General features: G+C 42.4%; 1 protein-coding gene across 1 annotated transcript in view; it reads right to left on the reverse strand.

Annotated features, from left to right (window-relative positions):
- Positions 1-22,565, reverse strand: part of LOC134395286 (keratin, type II cytoskeletal 80-like) — a 224,060-nt gene that overhangs the window by 26,090 nt on the left and 175,405 nt on the right. Inside the window, exon 3 of the mRNA XM_063121439.1 lies at positions 17,204-17,418. Coding sequence (XP_062977509.1) covers positions 17,204-17,418 — 215 coding nt within the window. The remainder of the gene's footprint in view (positions 1-17,203; positions 17,419-22,565) is intronic.

A 22,565-nucleotide genomic window follows, 5' to 3' on the forward strand; every position in this document is an offset into this window, starting at 1 on the left:
TATCCTCTTAATCTGTCATTATTAGGATTGCTATTGCTGATGAGACAAGTACTCATACCATCTAAACAGCCCTCAGACGATTTGAACAGTCTTCATGGCGAAGAAGATGCCACAAGACTTTTTTGTCGTTTTTTCTGAAACAGGCTAGCAGTCTTCTCTGGAAATTGTTACTTTCACAAATGTTCGCTCCTATAGCCATTCTATCCCATTTCTTCATTAACTTTTATTTTATTTTAAAAACCACATGAAATGTATTGCAAACGCATTTTCTCACAAAACAAGCATTTCTAAGTGTATTTTCTCACAAAATACGGATTTTTATGCATTTTGGCATGTTTTTAGAGTGGAGAACTGCACCTCAACATTTGGAGATGTACAAAATCCAGTAGATAGCTATGTTCTGATCCTCACATTAGTCTGGAAGGTGCAAATCAGGTCAGTTGATATTCAAATCCAAAAAGATCAAGTTCCTCAAGCATGCCTATGCCCAAATAACTTTTGAATTGGGTTCCATAGTTGACTCAAGGAAGGGTTTTTTTCCCTTTCCAACAGGAGGTCCGAAGAACAATTTTTCAAGTATGGCCCTTCAGGATTGAATGATTAACCACCAACTTTACTGGGAAGGATTGCAAGACAACCTGAAATCAGACAAGAGCCATGCTTCAAAACATAGCTGGAGTCAACTCAATTGGTCTGCTTTTCTGCTCGAATCAATCGTCACCACCCAGGGATGGGTGATTTTCCTATACTCCCCAACTCTTCCTGTACCCCATTTTCTTGTTATGGGCATCAACTGCTATGTCCTGCAATGGTATCCAACACTGCCAGTTTGCATCGTTGCTAATGTTTGCAGCAGCAGCAGCAAACGTTAAAACTATTAAAATGTACCTGAGTCCTATCTTCAGTTGCATCTATTCAGCTTATAAAGCAACTTGCAAAGGTGTGACAGAACATATCAAACAATGCCAGCAATTCCAAAGCTAACAGAACTGGATGGACAGGGTGGAGTTCCATTGTACCCAGGTTCCCAGAAGAGGCTTCCTCGGCGTAGGTGTTTTAAACAGGTTTGTTAGGGTGCTGAAGATGGAATGGGAACAAGGCACTCAGTTGTGTGATGCTGACAGCCTGCAGTCATAAAGGCACCCATAATCCATCTTCTTCCCAGAAGGAAGTCATGGAGTGTAGCCTTGGGTGTCATGCAGGCCCCACAGGAGCCCTTGAGGCAAACTTTGAATACAATGGATGGGATTAATAGCGATGCTGCCAACAACACCTTGAGTGCGTTCTCCTTTCTTATCATGGAGAGAAAGGGTGTCTCAGCTGAATTCAAATGAGAGTGACGCCACGTCATACCTAGAGGGGGCATAGATGTGACATATTGTTACACCATGTGAATGCCATTTATACAAGCATTAGCAAGATGACTATGGCATATTTTACTCCTCCTTTCCCAGTTCAATTCCATTCGATGAGCTCAAGTTTCTGGGCAGAACCAGGAGGTCAGCTAGAAAGCAAGTGATGTCATTTCACAGTGTAACCATAGGAACACAGGAACACATGAAGCTGCCTTACACTGAGTCAGACCCTTGGTCATAGAATCATAGAATAGTAGAGTTGGAAGGGGCCTACAAGGCCCTCGAGTCCAACCCCCTGCTCAATGCAGGAATCCACCCTAAAGCATCCCTGACAGATGGTTGTCCATGTTGGGTTATTGTGCCAGAACTTTTCTCTCTCTGGAACTCTGTTTGTGCTCAGAAACAAACACACATCACGCAGGTCTTACACAGCAGAGCTGGTTTATTTCCTTCAGGCTTCTGTGCAGTTCAATTCAGATCAGTTCAGATCAGCACACTGAGGCATACACAGAGAGCAGTGATCAGAGAGCAGTGATCAGTAAGCAGTGATCAGAGAGCAGTGATCAGATCCATTTTACACAAGTGAGAAACTATATACAGATCTACACAATTCTTATCTACATTACATACAGCTGTGATGAGGCTAACTTAGAATCTTGGCAAGGTTCCCAGAACAGCCTCTATCTCAAGGTAATTACCCACAGATAGTCTTTCTCTGTTTAACCCTGAGATAGCCATACACACACAATTTTAATGACTAAGCAAGTATTTCTTTTCATATACTTAACAGTCCTCCTCTTGCGCATGTTGTTTAAATTGTGTTACAATCTGAGACCCAGCTTTAAAAGCATCTCTTTGTGTTTTACCATTGATACTGGTTTTGTGAATAAATCAGCCAACATCATTTCAGATGGACAATATTCAAGCTTAATCCAGCCCTTCTGAATTATATCTTTCACATGAGAATAACGAACATCCACATGTTTAGTTCTTGGTTTACACTTTTCAGATGTAGCCATACTAATACATGCCTGATTATCCTCAAATATGGTTACTGGTGTCTCAATTTCCAACCTTAGATCAGCAAATAATTGTTTATACCACTCAATCTCATTACAAGCCAGAGATAAGCTGATATATTCTGCTTCTGCACTAGAGGTTGCTACACAATTTTGTTTTCTTGTATACCAATCAATCAAGGATTGATTGTAAAAGAATGCTGCTCCACTGGTAGACTTTCTATCAATTGCGTTAGCCCAGTCAGCATCTGCATAAACACAGAAATTTCCATCTTTGTGTGTAGATATTTCCAATTTGTAATTGATTGTACCTTTTAGATATCTCAATACACGTTTTACAGCTGTCCAATCAGTTACAGAAGGTTTTGTCATTTTTCTGCTTAAAAGATTTACAGCAAATGTGATATCTGGTCTACTTAGGTTTGCTAGATAAAGTAAACTTCCAATCACACTCTGATATTTCTGTATGTCTTCCATTTCAGTACTGTCTGTCTGATTTTGAAAATCAGTGACCATAGGAGTGGCAACAATTTTACAATTCTCCATGCTGTGTTCTTCCAGCAATTTTTTAATTTTGCCACTTTGTTCAATCAGAAATGACCCTGTGTTAGAATCTTTTGAAATTTGCATTCCCAAATAACTTTTCACTGAACCAAGGTCTTTTAACTCAAAATGTCTTTGCAGCTGGTTTACAAATGTGTTTTTCTGTTCTTCTTCATTAAAAACCAGTAACAAATCATCTACATAAATCAGCAAATACACTACATTTGAACCATCCTGTTTTGTGTACAAACAATGATCAGCTTTGCTTTGTTTAAAACCCATTTTGATCAATACATTGTCCAGTTTCTTATTCCAACACCTTGCTGCTTGCCTCAAACCATATATGGATTTTTTCAATTTACAAACTAACCCTGGATTTTTAACAAAACCTTTTGGTTGAGTCATGTAAATTTCCTCAGTTAAATCTCCATATAAGAAAGCTGTTTTGATGTCAAAATGAAATACATTCAATTGTTTTTCTGCTGCAATTTTTAACAAAAGTTTTACACTTGAGTATTTTGTTGTAGGTGCATAAACTTCTTCAAAATCTATTAGATATTTTTGAGCAAATCCTCTTGCTACCAATCTTGCTCTGTAACGTTCCACCTGTCCTTTCTCATTTTGTTTTACTTTGAATACCCATTTACAGGTAATGGCTTTACGACCTTCAGGTAAAGGTACTAGCTCCCACGTTTCATTTTTTTCCATTGCTCTGATTTCCTCTGACATTGCTTCATGCCAGCCCTGAGCTTCTGTAGATTCCATTTCCTGAATTTCCTCAAATGAAGTAGGTTCATAGGCTATTAGTAAAGCTCTATGAGAAACCTGTTTGCTTTGGTATTCATCTGAATAACGAATTGGAGCTTTGCGTTCCCTTTCTGGTCGCTTTGGCATAGTTACAGGCATAGTTTCCTCCTTTATAGTTTCTTCCCCCTCCCTCTCTTGCTGAGATTGTTCAGGAATTTCTTCTGTTTCTACAGCTTTCTGTTCTACAGGCAAACTTACATACTGTTTTGTTTCCTGCATTTGTTCATGAAAAACTACATCTCTGCTCACAATTACACTTTTGTGATATGGAGACCACAAACGATAGCCTTTTGTTTGTGTATCATATCCCAACAGTTTACATTCCAAACCTCTTTGAGCTAGCTTTCCTGGTCTGTTTTCTTTCTGAACATGAGCAAAACATTTACTTCCAAAAACCCTTATATGTGACACTCTAGGTTTTCTTTTGTAAAACATTTCATATGGGGTTTTTTCATGTACAGAGTGGTAAAGCCTGTTTAACAAATAATTTGAGGTGGACAAAGCTTCTGCCCAGAACAGATTAGACAATCCTGACTCTTTCAATAGAGCTCTTAACATGTTCTGCAAGGTTCTGTTTTTCCTTTCTGCAACTCCATTTTGAAATGGTGAATATGGAGCAGTAAGGTCATGTTGTATACCCTCATCACTGAGGAATTTTTTAAATTGGTTGCTAAGAAATTCACCTCCCCGGTCCGTTCTTAGATTAGCTATAGGTTCTTTAAATCTATTTTTACTCCACTTAACAAACGCTTTGAACTTTCCAAAAGTTTCACTCTTCTGTTTTAACACATACACAAATCCAAATCTACTGTAATCATCAACAATAGACAAGAAAAATCTGTTTCCTCCTTGACTTGTCTCAAAAGGACCTGCAAGATCTGCATGAATTAATTCAAAAATTCTTTTTGTTGTTCTCTCACTATGTTTTGGAATGTTTGACTTATGACACTTGGTTTCACTGCATACCTTACATTCTACATAGTTAGAACATGGTTTGATTTTCACCCCTTCACACAATTCTGGGATCTTAGAAATTGTTTTATAGTTAGCATGACCAAACCTTTTATGAGTTAAATGGATACACTCTCGGTGTGGTTTGCAATTGGCTATTGTTTTTGTTGTGACTTTGCTGGCTACAACTTCATTTTCTGTACAAGTATTAATCACATACAAAGATTCTTTCATTATTCCCTGCACACACACCTTGTTTCCCTGTTTTATAGTACAATTTTCTTCAGTAAAACAAACCTCATACCCCATTTCTGTTAACTGAAACACACTTAGAAGGTTTGTTTCCAATTCTGGTACATATAAAACACTTTGTAGTTCAACTCCCAGACAATCAAAATATACATTACCCACACCACAAATCTGGATTTTTGTTCCATTTGCAAGGGTAACACACTTTTGCTCTGAAGTAGAAGTTTCCAAGGTTACAAATGAAAGTTTGTCTTTTGCCATACTTATTGAAGCCCCAGAGTCCAAAAACCAAGGATTCATTGTCTCTTTGACTCTTGCTAGAAGACACTTCTTTGTTGATTCAGCTTCATTCATGTTGTTTTCTTCTCTCCACTTTGCTGTTGACTGCTTTTTCTTCTTGTTGTTGCAATCCTGCCTTAAGTGTCCTGTGGAACCACAGTTAAAGCATTTCCTTGCCTTTAATGCAGCCACCACGTCAGAAGATTTATGGCTTTGTTGAAATTCAGCCACAGGATGTTTAAGGCTCTGTTGTTTTGAAGCTTGTCTTCTTTCATAGGTTTCCAGTAGTTTTCCAGCTACATACTCGAGGGTTAAATTTTTCTCCTCTTGACTTTCCATCATGGTGACAACCGCGTCGTACGATGAATCAAGACTTGACAAAATCACATAGACTTGGTGTATAGTTGTAAACTCCATCCCTCGTGCCCTGAGTTGATTGAAGATTTCTCTCATGCTTTTCAAATGGTTTGACATAGACTCCCCTGGTTTCAGCTTCATTCCATACAGCTTCCGGGTCAGAATTATTTTACTGCCCGCTGTTTCTCTTTGATATACAGCTTGTAGCGCATTCCAGCACTCTTTTGATGTATTCAAAAACTGAATGAAGGAAATTTGAGAGTCTTCCACAGCTAATGCAATAACTGCCATTGCTTTTGCATCGTCCTTAAACCATTTAGCATTCTGTGGATCTGCTCTATCTGGTGGATCCTCTGTGACTACATACCACAGTTCAGCCTGAATCAGATACATTTGCATTTTGTAAGACCATAATGCATAGTTAGAGTCATTCAGCTTTTCTAACAATTGATGCAAACCAGACATATTAGCTCCTGCCATTTCCTCTGCTTTAGGAATTTGTATCTCACCGTCCTCCTGCTCAGAGTCCTCCTCAGAGTCAGCTGACTGAGATTTTTCCTCACTTTGCAGCACTGGCTTTAGCTTGATGTCTTCCTCCATCAACAGTTTTCTGTTTTAGCAGACTCCTGGTTCTGATACTGCACCGTTCCCACCAAGTTCTGGTTCTTCTGCCTGGGTTAGGCTGGCGTAGGCTTCCTGGACTGGACTGGGCCCATAACCTTTGTTGGGTTATTGTGCCAGAACTTTTCTCTCTCTGGAACTCTGTTTGTGCTCAGAAACAAACACACATCACGCAGGTCTTACACAGCAGAGCTGGTTTATTTCCTTCAGGCTTCTGTGCAGTTCAATTCAGATCAGTTCAGATCAGCACACTGAGGCATACACAGAGAGCAGTGATCAGAGAGCAGTGATCAGTAAGCAGTGATCAGAGAGCAGTGATCAGATCCATTTTACACAAGTGAGAAACTATATACAGATCTACACAATTCTTATCTACATTACATACAGCTGTGATGAGGCTAACTTAGAATCTTGGCAAGGTTCCCAGAACAGCCTCTATCTCAAGGTAATTACCCACAGATAGTCTTTCTCTGTTTAACCCTGAGATAGCCATACACACACAATTTTAATGACTAAGCAAGTATTTCTTTTCATATACTTAACAGTCCAGCTGCCTCTTGAAGGCCTCTAGTGTGGGAGAGCGCATAACCTCACCAGGCAACTGATTCCATTGTTGTACTGCTCTAACAGTCAGGAAGTTTTTCCTGATGTCCAGCTGGAATCTGGCTTCCTTTAACTTGAGCCTGTTATTGTCCATCCATTATTGTCCATCTATGGTCCATCTAGCCCACATTGTCAGCATTGACTGAGAGCAGTTCTCCAGGGTCTCACCTAGGATTCATTTGTAACCCTACCTAGAAATGCTAAGCTTCGAACCTGGGACTTCTGCATGTAAAGCATATGCTCTCCACACCCATGCCTACCAGACGTGTTGCTAGGCCTGGGCCTATGAGGCAGGAGACCCGAGTCTATTTACCAGGGCCCTGGATCTCCTCCCCAAAACAGAGTGCCCATTGGTGCCAATGGAAGCTTTCTCCCCATAAGCTTAAATGCATGTGTGTGTGTGTGTGTGTGTGTGTGTGTGTGTGTGTGTTCATGAAAAATCTAACCAGCCATTATTTATTCTGCATTTTTTTCTACACCTTTCCACAACCATTTCACATTAATTGAAGAGGAACAACTGATTTAGGATGATGTGAGGGTGGGGTGCAAATGAATGAAATAATTCATTATATTGGGTGTGATTTGGATGGGAAATTAATTAGCTGGTTTTGCCTTTTGTGAAATAGAAATATACCCCAATACTTAGGCCTAAATTTACATATCTAGAGATCGATATTAGTTCATGTAAATTCTGTGCAGGTTTATGTCCTATGGGCCTGGATCCTGAACATTTCAGGGTCTTGCAATGTCGCTGGTGCCCAGGTCCAAATAGCTCACTTTCCTAAATTACAGCCTTAAACCTTGAGGCTCCAAATTCAAACCTTGAAACCCCTGGGCCAGCAGGGTAGATGACAGATACACCCCCAGTGGTCATAAACGCAAAGGCATCAGCCAACAGAAACAGCCTGCAGCTGAGGGAAGAGGGAACTCTTCCAAATACAGAACAGGTGATGACAGAACCTCCTCCACACCCTGGGAGCTACCTATTTCGTAAGTCCTATTACAAGGACGGTGGCAAAAGGTTGGTTCTTCTGGTTTTTCCTGCCCTTTGGGCTGGAATGTTTGGCTTGCCACCAGGGTACACATGTTATGCTTAATTACAGCCTGCCTCATCCATACAGCCCTGATCTCACTCCATCCTCTTTCGCATCTCACCCTGACACCTCCTGTCTCAGCCCACCCAGAAAGAGGACAAAAGATGGCTCCTGCCAGCCTTGATGGGACAGCCCAGCTCTCTGCTCAAAGCAACGCAGCCCTTCCACGTGTTTCCGACCAGAGGTGGTTACAGAGGATTTGCTCTGGTCTCAAAGGGTTGCCTTTGGGAGGTGATTCATATGGATTCAGTGGAATGCGCCCTCCCAACTACAACTGTTGGGAGATCCTTATCGAAAAGCATGTGTGCAGGGCAAGGGTGAGCAATGGCAGGGGTGGAGGCTGTGTGGCAATGTGCCAGCATGTTTCTAAATAATAAAAGTTACTCTGCGCACGCACAACTGTGATGACATTAGGCCTTGTCTTGAGGATGTTTTGTACTTCCTGTGTGCTGCCTCTTCTAATGTTCTTAGCATGGGTCTGTGGCCATGGCTACACCGGCCTTTTTTCCAGGTATCTTCCCGGGATCGTTCCTGTGCATCCAAATGCCAGAGAGGGGATCCCGGGAGCAGGCAGGGATAATCCCTCCATTTTCCTGAGATAACCCTTAGGTGTAGAAAGGGCCTACATCTTAAGTGCTGGTACTAACATTCAAAGCCCTAAACAGTTTGGGGCCAGGTTATTTGAAGGAACACCTCCTCCCATATGTGCCTGCCTGGACCTTAAGATCATCCACAGGGGTCCTTCTCCGTGAGCCCCTGCCGAAGGAAGTGAGGCAGGTGGCTACTAGGAGGAGGGCTTTCTCTGCTGTGGCACCCTGGCTGTGGAATGAGCTCCCCAGAGAGGTACGGCTGGCGCCTACACTGTATTCCTTCCATCGCCAGCTGAAGGCCTTTTTATTTTCTCAGTATTTTAACACCTATTAACTTAAATTTTAAACTTTGCTGTTTTAATTCCATATGTTAACCTATATCAATTTTTGCTGTTTGGTTTTTTGCCTGGTTGTGCTTTTTATATTGTATTTTGTATTTGTGTTTTTAGATTGTTGGTTGTTTTTATGCTCTTCATGATTTTAATTTTTGTGAACCGCCCAGAGAGCTTCGGCTATTGGGCGGTATAAAAATGTAATAAATAAATAAATAAATACGTCATGCTTCTTTTCTCTGTAGATAGCTTTCCCAGTTGATGAGCTCATTCCAAGGATGACTAGTTCTCTAGAAGCACATTCCAAGTTCTCTAGAAAGGATGACTAGAACCGTGGAAAAATGACCTCTCAAGTGTCTCCACTCTATTTTGAGCCAGAGAAATTGGGGGGAGAATTTCAACAAATTTCTCCAGTGGGAAGAGAAATTCTCCAACAATTTCTCACAGCTAGGTCTCACCACTGGCAAGGGTTGTAGCCCAGCTTGGGGTTTGGTTTTTTTCACTGCCACTGAAAGTGACAACAGCCTGCCCCCTATTTTCCATTTTCCACAATAACCTTTAACTAGCATCATGTTGTGGCATTTCAGGTGGAGTGGGGTGAGAGGGAAGGCAAAACCCACCAAAATATAGGGAAGAAAATTTGGGGGAAATTCTACAAAGTGGCCAAGGGTTTTCCAGGGGGGTAAGAAAAAGAAAAATCTTAGGGCTTTTCTGAGAAAAATGTCCTCTGAGAATTTTAGCTCAGCTCTAGTTGTTCTTTATGGTTCAGCACTTTCCCCAGGACTTTCCAAATATTAAATTTCTGAGGGGTGATTGTGGAGACATCTTATCTCTAATGCAGATACAGAGAGATGATTGTACAATGAAAGACAGGACACTCGTACACATTCCTCAGCCACCTCTTAAGTAAAGGAAGTATAAGAACCCTGAACCCAACATATGAGAACTTCCCCCAACATTTCTTCTCTTTTAACTTTATTTTCTGAAAGAAATTTCTTTGCTATTAAATGAGAATGGTCACAAATAATGTGGGATAAATTTTTGGCATGACACTAATGATGATTCAGCCAACATATCAATGCTCTCTGCTCTGTGCCTTTGCACATTCTCAATGCTGCTGCCGTCAACCACTGGAAGGAGTATGGGCTCATCTACACCAAGCAGGATATTCCACTATGAAAGCAGTATGAAAGTGGTATATAAAAGGCAGGTGCCACACTACTGCTTTAGAGCGGTATTGAAGTGCACTGCAGGATCTACACTACTGCTTTATGGTGATACTGAAGTGCACTGACAACTGTTGGGGCCCATGACACATCTACACCATGCAGGATATAACACTATGAAAGTGTGATGAAAGAAGTATGTGCCATGTGTCATGGGCCCCAAGAGTTGTCAGTGCACTTCAATACTGCTATAAAGCAGTGGTGTGGCTCCTGCCTTTTATATACCACTTTCTTAGTGGAATATCCTGCTTGGTGTAGATGAGCCCATGTCTCCATACATCTCTAAGAAACCCACATTTAAAAGGGGATTAGATGAATTCCTGGAGAATAAGGTTATCAATGGCACTATATTATCTCTACTATCAGAGTCAGTATGCCACACCCCCCCCCCAATACTACTTGCTGGGGAACATGGGTGCACTCATGTCCTTCTTGTGGACTTTCCATGGGCATTTGATTGGCCACTATGGCAACAGAATGCTGAACTGGATAAGTTCCAGCATGGCTTTTCTTATGTTCTTATGTCTATAGCCATACAGGATGGTGAGGGTATTCTCTGGTATGCTTTAAAAGAAATCACCAACCAAAATTAGTAGATGTGATCAATGCAACTTGTGAGGTGAAAGCTGCATTTTTCAAGGTAATTCTCCACAACGACAAATATGATTGTGTTGATTTTTCTTCTTTGCGTTTTATTATAAAATTGTGATTTTAGAGTCAAGATATTTTTTCTTTTTTGTATTTCATTATAAATTTGTGATTTTAGAGTCATGATTTTAATATTGTTTGTGCAATGTACAGTGTTTTATGTAGGTTGTTAGCAACACTGGGCTCTTGACAAGGAAGAGTGAGATGTAAATAAAATAAAAACAAAATAAAAACACTGTCATCTTTTTGGCGCCAGGTTAAGACTGCCCTCTACTCCCAAGCATTTAATGGCATTTTGTGGCATGTGATGGGGCATTTATGCCAGTCATCTAACCAGGTTTAATGTTGTACTGAAATTATTTTTAGCTGTTTAAATTGTTTAAAATTGTGTATGTGTAAATTTATATGCTGTATTTTTAATGCTGTATGTTATTATCTGATGAATTGTTGTAAAATGCCCAGAGAGCTTCGGCTATTAGGCGATATAGAGATGATGATGATGATGATGATGATGATACATAAAATCAATTGTAACATTGGGAGTAGGAAATCATGACTATTTATGCAAGCTCTGAATAAGGGGGATGGTCCAGCACTGGGAGAACCTATGCTAATTTAACCAGCTTGAAAAGTGATCCTGTTCAGGTGAAATTGGGTCAAAGCTTTAAGAACCAGTTCCAGATGCAAAGCCTTTGGAGCTAACATTTAATTAGTTTGCATACTGTCTGATGAAAAGAACAACGCTGTACTGGAACAAGGAAGTTTCACATGTTTTTTTTTTTTTAACACCATAATTGCATCTGTTGCTGGCACCTTTTGCTTTAGTCCGTGAGTTGTTGTTTTTCCCTTGGGAAAAGTTGTCATTGTGTAATGATGAAAGCCCCATTACTTTGCTGGGTGACTGATGAGGTCTGGGGATATCTTTCCAAGGTTCTCAGGTTGTATCCTGGCACGTTTCTCTTCATTGAGCAAAAACTCTTCAAACCTTCCCAAGGCAATGGGGAGTGGGTATGCATATCTGCATGGTCACCAGCCAGATGGCTAGATTTTAAAGACCTGGAAACACTTTCTAATCCCTACACAGGGTCGGCCCTACCATTAGGCAGCTTGAGGCTGTTACCTTAGGTGGCAGATGCTAGGAGGCAGCAGCAACGTGGTCAAGGAGAAAGCTGTGTGTCATGCAGCCTACCTTGTGTCTCCTATGTTAGACTGCTCCCTTCAGGTTCAGTGGACAACCTGTCCCATCAATAGCATTGAAATCAGATTCATCTGCCAGGCCAGTCAGTTTTTGTACATAGAATGGGAGGCAGTGCCATCTTGTCCCTTTGCCTAAGTCACAAAATTTCTTGGGCCAGCCCTGACACTACAGTTCAGACGTTCAGATTGATTTAGCCTGCAATTGCTGTGAGGGTCTGGTGTTAAACCTGCACAGCTTGTATCCTAGGCAAGCTGCAAATATGTCTCTAGAGGTGACTGCCTCTCCCCTGGATTTGAGCTTGCACAACATTTTACCAAAAGAGAAATTGGAAGCAAATCTGGAAGTTCCTCCCTGAAAAAAACATTAGAGGAATTGTGAAGCAAACCAAAATAATTTTGATAAGACGAATGAGACGTTTATGTCTGTTTTAGACCTGGAGGATAAAAAGTCTTTGCCTGAATGAACACAGACTTAAAAAGAGAGGCTGCTGGACCATGTGAACGTGCAGCATGATTTTTAGGGTCGATGAGTTAGGAATTTTTGGAGCTTTAATGGTCTGAAGAAGAAGAAAAACCTGGTGGGCAGCTTGTCAGTTTCCAGTACCAAAGGTGAAAGTATGTAGGAAGAAACAGGTAAGACAAGGGGCATTGAACCTCCAGCCTATGGGCCAAATCCAGCCCTCTGGGGTTCCCTAGATGCCATAACCACTTCCCCTTACCCTAGACCTACCTGTTTCCCATGGCCCTACCCCCTTTCTTTTGACTGCCCATTGTTTAGCATTATCCAGCTTTTACACAGTTACTGGTAGTAACAGCTTTAAGCTGTAGTATGCTGGAATTTAGGGCATTTTGACTCCAGGGGCTCATCTACACCAAGCAGATATTCCACTATGAAAGTGGTATGAAAGCGGTATATAAAAGGCAGGAGCCACACTACTGCTTTATAGTGGTACTGAAGTGCACTGATGACTGTTGGGATCCATGACACATACCATATACTACTTTCATAGTGTTATATCCTGCTTGGATATAACATAGATGTGACCTGGGCCCCAACAGTTGTCAGTGTACTTCAATACCACTATAAAACAGTAGTGTGGCTCCTGTAGTGCACTTCAATATCATTATAAAGCAGTAGTGTGGCTCCTGCCTTTTATACACTGCTTTCAGAGGGGGGAATCTACACTACTGCTTTAAAGCGCTTTAAAGCACTTTGAACATGTTTTGAAAACTGTATATGCAGTGTATCCTGGGCCCCAACAGTTGTCAAAACTGTTATAAAGCGTTTGAAAGCAGTAGTGTAGATCCTACCAGATAGTGGAATATCCTGCTTGGTGTAGTTGAGCCCCCATTCTTCTGCCTCTAACCACCACCAGAATATGGCCCTTGAGATCTTCTCCAAAATTGTATTCAGCCCTTGGATGAAAGATGTTCAACACCCCTGAGGTACGGACTACCGAGGAAGCATTTTTAAAACCCCAGTAAAACAGGCAATCCATTGTCATCATCCCTGTGGGGATTCATGGAGCAGCTCACGGACTCGCTTGTTTTGTTTTTTAACGCCATCCAACTGCCACAGAAATTGGGCCTGGAGAAGGTTGAGGGCAGATCTGCTGTTTCTCCTGGCGACTGCATGTGCCTTCTTAGAGAGGCCTGCAGCAGCCTTGCCTTTTGAAGGCCCTGTTTTCTAAGGGACAATGTGTGACATGCTGGGCAAACTGTAACTCAGGTGGCAATCTGACTTTGGCAAACAGCAGAAAGAAACACTCTTATACTGTTCTTGAGCAGCCACAGGCTCTCAGAGCAGCCAGACAATAAAACCACTGGACATATGACTGGGTGGGGTTGAAAAACTTGCAGGTTGGAGTTTTTTTAAACAGAGAATCTCCACTGGGGGTAGAAATCTCCCCCTCCCTCCCCTTCTCTGCCGCTCTCCTTCTCTCCCTCTCCATAATCAAATCACTCCATAACCAAACCAATCTGGTAGCTAAATTCCTCTTTCATATAGGTTGTGACCTTGTTAACGCTTGCAAAGAGTGTTTATGCCTGAAATGGACACCATCTTTGCATCTGTGTATTTCTTTTAATGAGGCTATTTATAGGTAGGTATATTATTATTTATTAATTATTATTTATCAAGCACCTATAATTAATTATTATTTATCAAGCACCTATAACTGCTAGGTGCAGTACAAAAATTAGAAAGAGAGACAGAGACAGAGACGGCTTGTCTAGACAAGTGTTTATCCCTGGGATCGCCCTGGGATCATCCCTGTGCGTCCACATGAAGCACAGGGGATTCTGGGGGCAAGGGAAGGATGATCCCTCCATTTCCCCGGGATAATGGGTATCACTTTTATCCTGACTTTTCCTGCAGTCTGGGGATGATCCCAAGACTGCAGGAGGTGTGGGCCACCATCCCAGTTTCGTCCTGGCTCCTCGCGAGTAAATGCGAGGAGCAGAGAACCAGGCACGGAGCTCTTCAGGAGCTCCGTGCCCATCAGGGATGGGGTGGGGAGTGCGAGATTTTTTTCAAAAACGTACCTTTTTGATGGAGTGCTCATGTGCTCATCTTCACTAAAAAAAATAATAAAAAAATGGGGGCCACGACGTCCTCCGTCCTCCCGGGATGTTGCGTGCCACATGTGGACTGAGGGGGAGGATCATGTGATCAGCATATCACGAGATCCTCCCCCTCCACCCCCTGGTCTAGACATGCCCAGAGAGAGAGAGAGAGAGAGAGAGAGGCCTTGCCTACAGGCTTAGACTCTAATTAGAACAGGACACTTTACGAAGAAAAGTGAATAAGGAAAGTCAGCCAAGAATGAGTGAGTGAAGAAGTGCGTCATATAAGAAGTCACGTGTCAATGTAGTAATAGAAGAGAAACATTGGATGTCAGATAGAAGGGTGTTCTAGTGCCAGGAAGCTGCCAAGGAACAGGAACGTGGGTGGGGAATACAGATTATAATCTTGGTTTTAACTGGCAGGTTGCTATTCAAAGAGTGTAGGACCCAGGAAAGAGCACAGAGAAAGAGAAAAGATATAGAGGAGAGAGTTCGGGGTGGTGTAGGGAAGTATTTACTGTTTTATACTGTATGCTTTTATCTGTATGCCGCCCTGAGATCTTATTGATATAGGGCGGGATATAAATGTTTTAAATAATTAATCCATAATACTAAACTTTCATATAATTGCACACAGAGCTCCCCCCGGATTCTCAGATTTCTTTTCAGTTTGGCCGAGCTTTGTGCATCGGCTTTTCAGCCAACATACGTTATCCACTACTCGAGCCAACAAACTGACATGACTTTTAAAAAAAGTATTCGCTAACCCAAGTCTAAACTGAGAGGGTTTGTTTGTCCATCAAAAGGCAACAGAGTTCTTCCAAGCCCCATAATGTCACAAATGCACTCACTTGCCATCTGATCTTCTGCGCTGCTCTGCCCAGGAGCTGTTCACAGGATGCAACGAAAGAGGAGACCCAGCACTGGCACAAGGGGAGAGCTTGTGCCCGTTGCTCCCATTTTGGTATTCAATTGTGCCCTCTGTACAGCCAACACTCTGTACAGCCAACACTCATGTAGTGAAGCACCATCACAAGTGGTGGAGAATTTTATTTGGTCTACATTTTTTACGTGAACCAACCTAATGCACATTTCCTGGACTACATAGGAACATAGGAAGCTGCCTTATGCTGGGTCTGACCACTGGCCTATCTAGCCCTGCACTGTCAGCACTGACCGGCAGCGATGGCTCTCCAGGGTTTCAGGCTTTCCTAGATCCACCTGCAGATACCAAGGATGCAAAGCAGGTGCTCTACCACTGAGCTTTGTCCCTTTCCACAATATGTGACTAATATGTGTAATGGAACCCAGTTATCCTTCAGACTGCACACTTCTCTGAATTTTGCAATATTCCATACAAAAATTGGAATATTGCAGCTCAAATATTCCATAAAAAAAGTATATTAATGGAAGTTGTACATATATTAGAGGTAATTGCATATGAAAATCTCAACCTGCTGCAGGGATTGACAGAGCGGATTTAAGATTGAAATGTTGCAAAGCTGGCATAGATGGGAAGTAGGCTGATTTGTGCCTCCCTACAAGCCCTTCTGCTGTGCAACCAGGCAAGAAGATTTTATAGGAGGTAAAGGAAGAGGCAGGTTTGGAGGAGGGCATTGCTGGTCAGTTCTTTGTATGGAAACCAGAGATCCATCGGAGAATCCTTGTCTCTACAGCATAGGGTAGAGCAGTATCCTTTCATTTTATAAGCCCACTAAAAACTCTGCATCTCAAGGTGAAGTCTCCACTTCATAACAGAGAATTGTTCGGGCAAAGGCCCTTTCTACGTCATATTCTGATCGCGCGATCCTCCCCTTAGTCCACATTCAGGTGCAACATCCTGGAGAGGAAGGAGGGTGTTGCATCTGCCATTTTTTTAAAAAGGAGATGTGTGCACGTACACTCCAACTAAAATGTAAGTTGATATTTTTTAAAGAAAGCTCCGACCCTGCTTCCCCCCCCCCCCCCCACGATTCTTCCCGGCCCGGTTCCTTCCTTCTACTAATCTCCGCTACTTGCGGGGAGGAGGGAAGAAGCCGGGATGGGCGGCCACACGTCCCATAGTCTTGGTATGATCCCAAGACTGCGGGAAGAATTGGCTTTTCCCGTTCTTGTCCCTCCCAGGAGTCCCTGTGTGTCATTTGGACACACAGGGACTCGGCTGTGACCAGCCTGGATTTGCGGGCTGGTGTAGAAACAGCCAGACAGTTATAAAGTGTGTAACTATAATCCTTGAGGGTTACAACCCATATCCAGAAAGATATGGGTTAGAAGCATCCAAATCAGTGCTTTCTCCAGGTTTTGGGGGGCCCTTGAGCAAGTCATCCCTTCCTCAGTGAATTTACCTTCTCCCACCACTGTCACTAGCTGCAATTGCTCCTGATCCTCTTTCTCATCGTTGCTCCCACTGGCTTGCTTGACAGGCGGAGAGCCAGGGAGTAAGAAGGCCATGACATCTACTGCTGCTCCTTCTAACCACCACTGTTTGCCCACTCCAGAGTGAGAGGCAGGTGAACAAGCAGGTTGCAAGGGGGAAAAGAATGGAACAACTCTTGTCAATGGGCCCCCACTGGGGTGTGAGCACTTGCAGGTGCCCAAACATATTTACCGTTGATGCAGGCCCTGAACCAGGTTAGATTTTTTAATATATAAATCTGTCAAACAAACCTCTGGAGGAAGAAGAAGAAGAAGAAGAAGAAGAAGAAGAGGAGGAGGAGGAGGAGGAGGAGGAGGAGGAGGAGGAGGAGGAGGAGGAGGTGAAACTTACTTGCTCCGAAAGGCATCCATGGCATCCAGCACTTCGCCAAGTTCCGAGTCCAGCTGTTCTTTCTCCGTATCGATAGACCGGATTTCGAGCCTCAGTTTGTTCATGTACTGGTCATAGAGGAGTTTGATGTCCAAGTCAGAAAGGGAGTGGTCTTGTTCTCTCAAAAAGTTCCATCTGGTTAGCAGGACTTGGTTGTGCTGTTCTAGACTCTGAACCTGTGGGTTGTAAACAAGGAGAGAGATTTGGATGGGACCACAACAATCATCATGCCTTCTGGTGGTGGCTCCAAGTTTTGGGGGACCCTTGGGCAAGACACTTTAAATGCCCTTTCCCTCGGGGAGTCTACCATTATTGTCACCAGCTGCTGTTGCTCCTCCTCCTCTTTCTCATCATTGTTCCCACCTTCTTGCTTGAAAATGCAGAGAGAGGCAGTGAGCAAGTGGGCAGTGGAGACTACTGCTCCTCCTTCTCACCACCACCAGAATGAGAGGCCCATAAACAAGCAGATAACAAGGGTGAAGAGGAGAAGCAACTCCATGGGTCTCTTCTCAGTGGGCCCCTGCTAGTGTGTGGGCCCTTGACGCTGGCCCTGATGCCTCCCCATCTGCTGCTCCAATATAGGAGTTGTTTGCTAAATCAAAAATATGTCTGCCAAATTATTACCCTGCAGCACCAGCAACCTGCAACATGATACCTAAGTTTTATTACAAAGCATGAAACACTACTCCAAATTATATCAACACACAAATTCTGAAATTAACATTGTGTGTGTGTGTGTGTGTGTCTTGGGGTGGAGGATTGTTTATCTGTTTGTAAACTAATGGATGCTGTCTAGAACCATATAGTTATGGTACTATAGTTATTTTGTCTGAGGGCCTTATGTTGCACATTACTTGTACTGTGTAGGCCAGCTACATTGTACATGGCACATGCTGAACAGGTAACGTGCAACATAAGGCAACACACATATAGGAAGTTCATTTGGAAGTCAACTTACCAAAGATATGCAGTGAAATATTGTGCACATCTAGTCCAAAATAGGTTCAGTGGGGCTCCATCTCAGGTGAGTGTGCATAGCATTGCAGACTTACAGCGGAATCCTATGCATGTTTACTTGTGAGTTATCCCATTGTGTTTAATGAGGCTTGCTTAGGATTGGGTGAATCAGTCTATTTCTGGTCCATGTTACTTTCATGTGTACATATAACTAAATTCCATCCTGCTTTGCATTATTCTGCCAGGCTGAACACTGTAAAAATTAACATTTAAACATGGATTTCTAACAGAATAATTCTATGCCTGCCTGCTCAGATGTAATCCCCATTAAATTCAATGGGACTACTCTTAGTTAAATAGGTAGAGAATTACAGCCTAAATATACTGTCACAACATACACATTTCTAAATGTATTTAGAGTCATTGTTTTGACCTGGGAACTATATCAGAACATTTGGGAAGTGTGAAAACCAGTGGATGACTATGTTTTGATCTGAGCAATAGCCCAGGAAATCTGGATCAGGTCAGTTCACATTGCAATTTACCTTCTGCCTTTCCTCTCTCAGTGCCTAGAAGCGCCTCACTGTGATCTTCCTCTCTCACTTTCTTCAAACCCCTCCTCAAAAACCACTTTTCCCATGAAGTCTGGACACAGCCCCAAAATCCTCATCTTGTACTGAAACTTAAACCCATGTATGTGTGACTGAACTGAATTCTTCATCTGTTTATTCCCCAGCTAGGGTGACCATATGGAAAGGAGGACAGGGCTCCTCTATCTTTAACAGTTGTATAGAAAAGGGAATTTCCGCAGGTGTCATTTGTATGAATGAAGCACCTGGTGAAATTCCCTCTTCATCACCACAGTTAAAGCTGCAGGAGCTTTGCCCTCTTTTGTATCTGGTCAATATGGCAGGGCTCCTGCAGCTTTAACTGTGGTGATGAAGAGGGAATTTCTTCAGGTGCTGAATGCAAACAGCTGACACCTGCTGAAATTCCCTTTTCTTTACAACCGTTGAAGATGCAGGAATCCTGTCCTCCTTTCATATGATCACCCTACCCAGCACCACTCCTGTTGCCTACACTGAATGTAAGATGGTAAGTTCCCTAGGGAAGAGGCCTATTTTCTTGTTGCTAGTCTACAGCAGAGGCCTATTGTATTATTGATTTTTGAGGTGTCAAAAGTTGGCATGGTTGGGCACCTGATGAGGGCCACATCCCAGCAGGGGCCCACTGACATGAGGCCCCTGAAGTTGCTCCTCTTCACCATTGCAACCTGCTTGCTCATGGGCTGCTTGCTCCGGCCCAGACAACGGTGGCGATGAGAAGGAAGAGTAGCAGATGCCCCTGCCTACTCACTCTCTGTCTGTCAAGTATGTAAGTGGTAGCAACGATGAGAAAGTAGATAAGGAGAAAGAGCAATTAATGGCAGTAGTGGTGATAGAGGGAGGGGCTGAAGGAGGAGGGTTACTGAGTGTGTTTTGCCCAAAAGCTCTCCAAACCCTGGAGCCAACACTGGCTGTGCATAGTCGCAGTGCTATTTAATAATCTTATATAAGAATATAATTCTTATATAAGGAGACGGTAGTATAAGACTTATTACTCAAGATGTACCAGACTGAATTTGCTCATTTTTTGTTTTTTTGTTTTAAACTGAAGCTTGAACAACTTTTAAAAATTTGAAGAAGTTCAAAACTCATACTTCGATAGCAATTAATTTCCTCTGTGCTAAACAGGAAGGGCGTCCCCTTTGCCAGCGGGGTGGTGGACAGCCCTGCTCCTCCAATCGATATGGTATGAAGGCGGGCCCCGGGTGCAGCCACACAGTTAGACTGTCACCACCAATGGGGTGGGGAAAGGGGATGGAGGCAGCCAATCGGGGCATGGGAGGGAGGGAGAGGGGGCAGGGCTGTACTGCATTCAAATTTTGGAGGGGAAATTCAGTATACATGAGCCTCATTTGCATTATTCACAAGCCCCTCTGTGGTGATGGGACTGACAGGCAAAAAAGTGGGAAAGCAGCAGAACTACTAGCACCCATGATAACATGGGCTTTACATTACTACTACTATTACTACTACTACTACTACTAATAATAATAATAATAATAATATAATATATTATATTATATAATAATAATATTACATAATATAATAATATTATATTATAATTATATTATATAATTATATTATAAATATAATAATATAATAATATTTTTGCAGGGTAACAAAATAACCCACCCCTTATTAAGGAGGATACAGTTCTCACTCCTCCACATATTTTCATGGGAGCCCCACTGAGATAAATGGAACTTTATTCCCAAACAAGTGCACAGAAGACTGCAGCTGCACGCAGAGCAGATGCTGTGAATGAGAACTTGATATGAACTGGATCTTGCTGTGTTGGGAAAACAAGCAATGGGCTCCCATGCCTGCCCATTATGAACTTCCAGGTTTGAAAACAAGATAGATGATGGATGGGGGAAGCCAAAAGAGGTGATAACTCTTTCAGATGTTTATCGTGAGTTTCATAATTTCATGTCTTTTCTCAAGCTTAAAATAGCTGCAGCTTTAAATAAATAAGCAGCAGTTCCAAAGCTTTCTAAGTCAAATCCACTGATAATTGCAAAGATGCACCATACGGAACTCCTCACCAGAAGATTCTGTGGAAGCTAAAATGGCATAAATTGGGACCGTACAAAACTGTGAAGAAGGGGGCACCTTCTCCAGAGTGGGGAACCTTCTCCCTGTTAAGGTCTGTAGTACCTAAGTCAAGGCTGTCAGAGTCCGCATGGCAGTAGGGGCCATGGCCAGAGCCCAAAAAGGGGCAGCACTGGAGCCAAACGTGGGTGGGCAAAGTTACAGATGGGACAGTATATGACGATGACAACAACAACATTTGCATCTAGGCATTCCCCTTCACAACTTGTGCAAGTTTCCCTCCATCTGCTTTGGTGCTGGGGGACAGAGTGAGACGGAATAAATAATATGAATAACCCAGAGCAGGGCTGGTGAGGGTTTGTGGTGTGGCAAGGATCTAACAGTCCAGACAGAGAGATCTGGAGGTCTGGCTTTGGCACATCCCCCAATCAAAAGAATTTACTGTTCACTGTAAACACTTATTTCTATAGCATATTCAGTGTACCATATCTGTACAGTTTACAATACTTATCCTCAGATCTGGTTGAGGGATCAATGCGGTGGCTTTCGGTGTGAAGCAGCCACTTTTAGAGTTGCTTAGGAATTGCAAGATGTGCTCTCTGGTCCCTCACATGTCTCCAATGGCTTTCAACCACTTCTAAGGCCATGTGGACATGATCCGACTCTCCCATCCCACCATCAATATCCAAAATAAGTTGGACTCCAACTGATTTAACTTAGTGCATTTCCACCATGAAGGACTGTCTCTCTACCAGAACATCACATTGCTAATATTTCCTTCCCTTTTTATTTGTCTCTTTCTGTGCAGTCTTGTTTGCACCAAACTGATCTATTATCTCTACTTAGATGTCATTTCTACTTTAATGCGTAATATTTTACAAAACTCCCGTAAAAGCCTTTGCAGTATTCCCCTGCCCTGGGGAATGACCCTGGGATGACCCTGGGCTCTAGTATTTTGAGAGATGTCTCCCTAGTCACATTCTCTACACTATGCTTAATTTTGTACACCTCTATCATGTCTCAAGTTTCTCTGCTCTCCAAGAAGAAACCAAGGGCAAAGACACTAGACTGCAGATATATAAATAATATCACACAATTAAAATACATCACACAAGCCTTTGAAATCAGATCCATTGGCAATACCCCATTGCTTTCAGGAGACTTTGCTTCATGCTCACAGGTTCACTGGGTAAAGAAATTGACATTGCCTATAAAACTCAATGCAAACTTCATACACAAGTTTGTTTGTTTTTTATTAATATTCTCTACATTCTTCAGCTATAATCAATCCAAACTTGATTATTGGCTTTAGTTCAAGATGTTGGGATAACAAGCCTGCTAACCTATGTTTACAGCATTATCTTTCTAAAGAGCATCTGCTGCTCTTTATCCAAAGATTGTACTTGACAGAGGATTCACCCCCTCTTTTGGCAACCTCTTCCTAAGCTTAATTACTGTCAGTGTCTCTTGCTTCCAGTGTTTGTTTGGAACTATTATGCACTTCCAAGGAGAGATTTCTGAGAGGCTCCTTCCTGTACATCTCATTATATGGCACCTAGAGGCTTCGAGCAAGATTATGACCCTATTGGGCAAGGCCTTGGACCGAAGAACACAAGCTCCAAAACATCTCCAGAGAAAGCGATAGACACAAATGTGGAGGGAATGGAGAGTTCTCCAAGAGCAACATATAAGCAAAGAGAAAGAAACAG

Source organism: Elgaria multicarinata, chromosome 3 (genome assembly GCF_023053635.1).
Source record: "Elgaria multicarinata webbii isolate HBS135686 ecotype San Diego chromosome 3, rElgMul1.1.pri, whole genome shotgun sequence".
Classification (NCBI taxonomy): domain Eukaryota; kingdom Metazoa; phylum Chordata; class Lepidosauria; order Squamata; family Anguidae; genus Elgaria; species Elgaria multicarinata.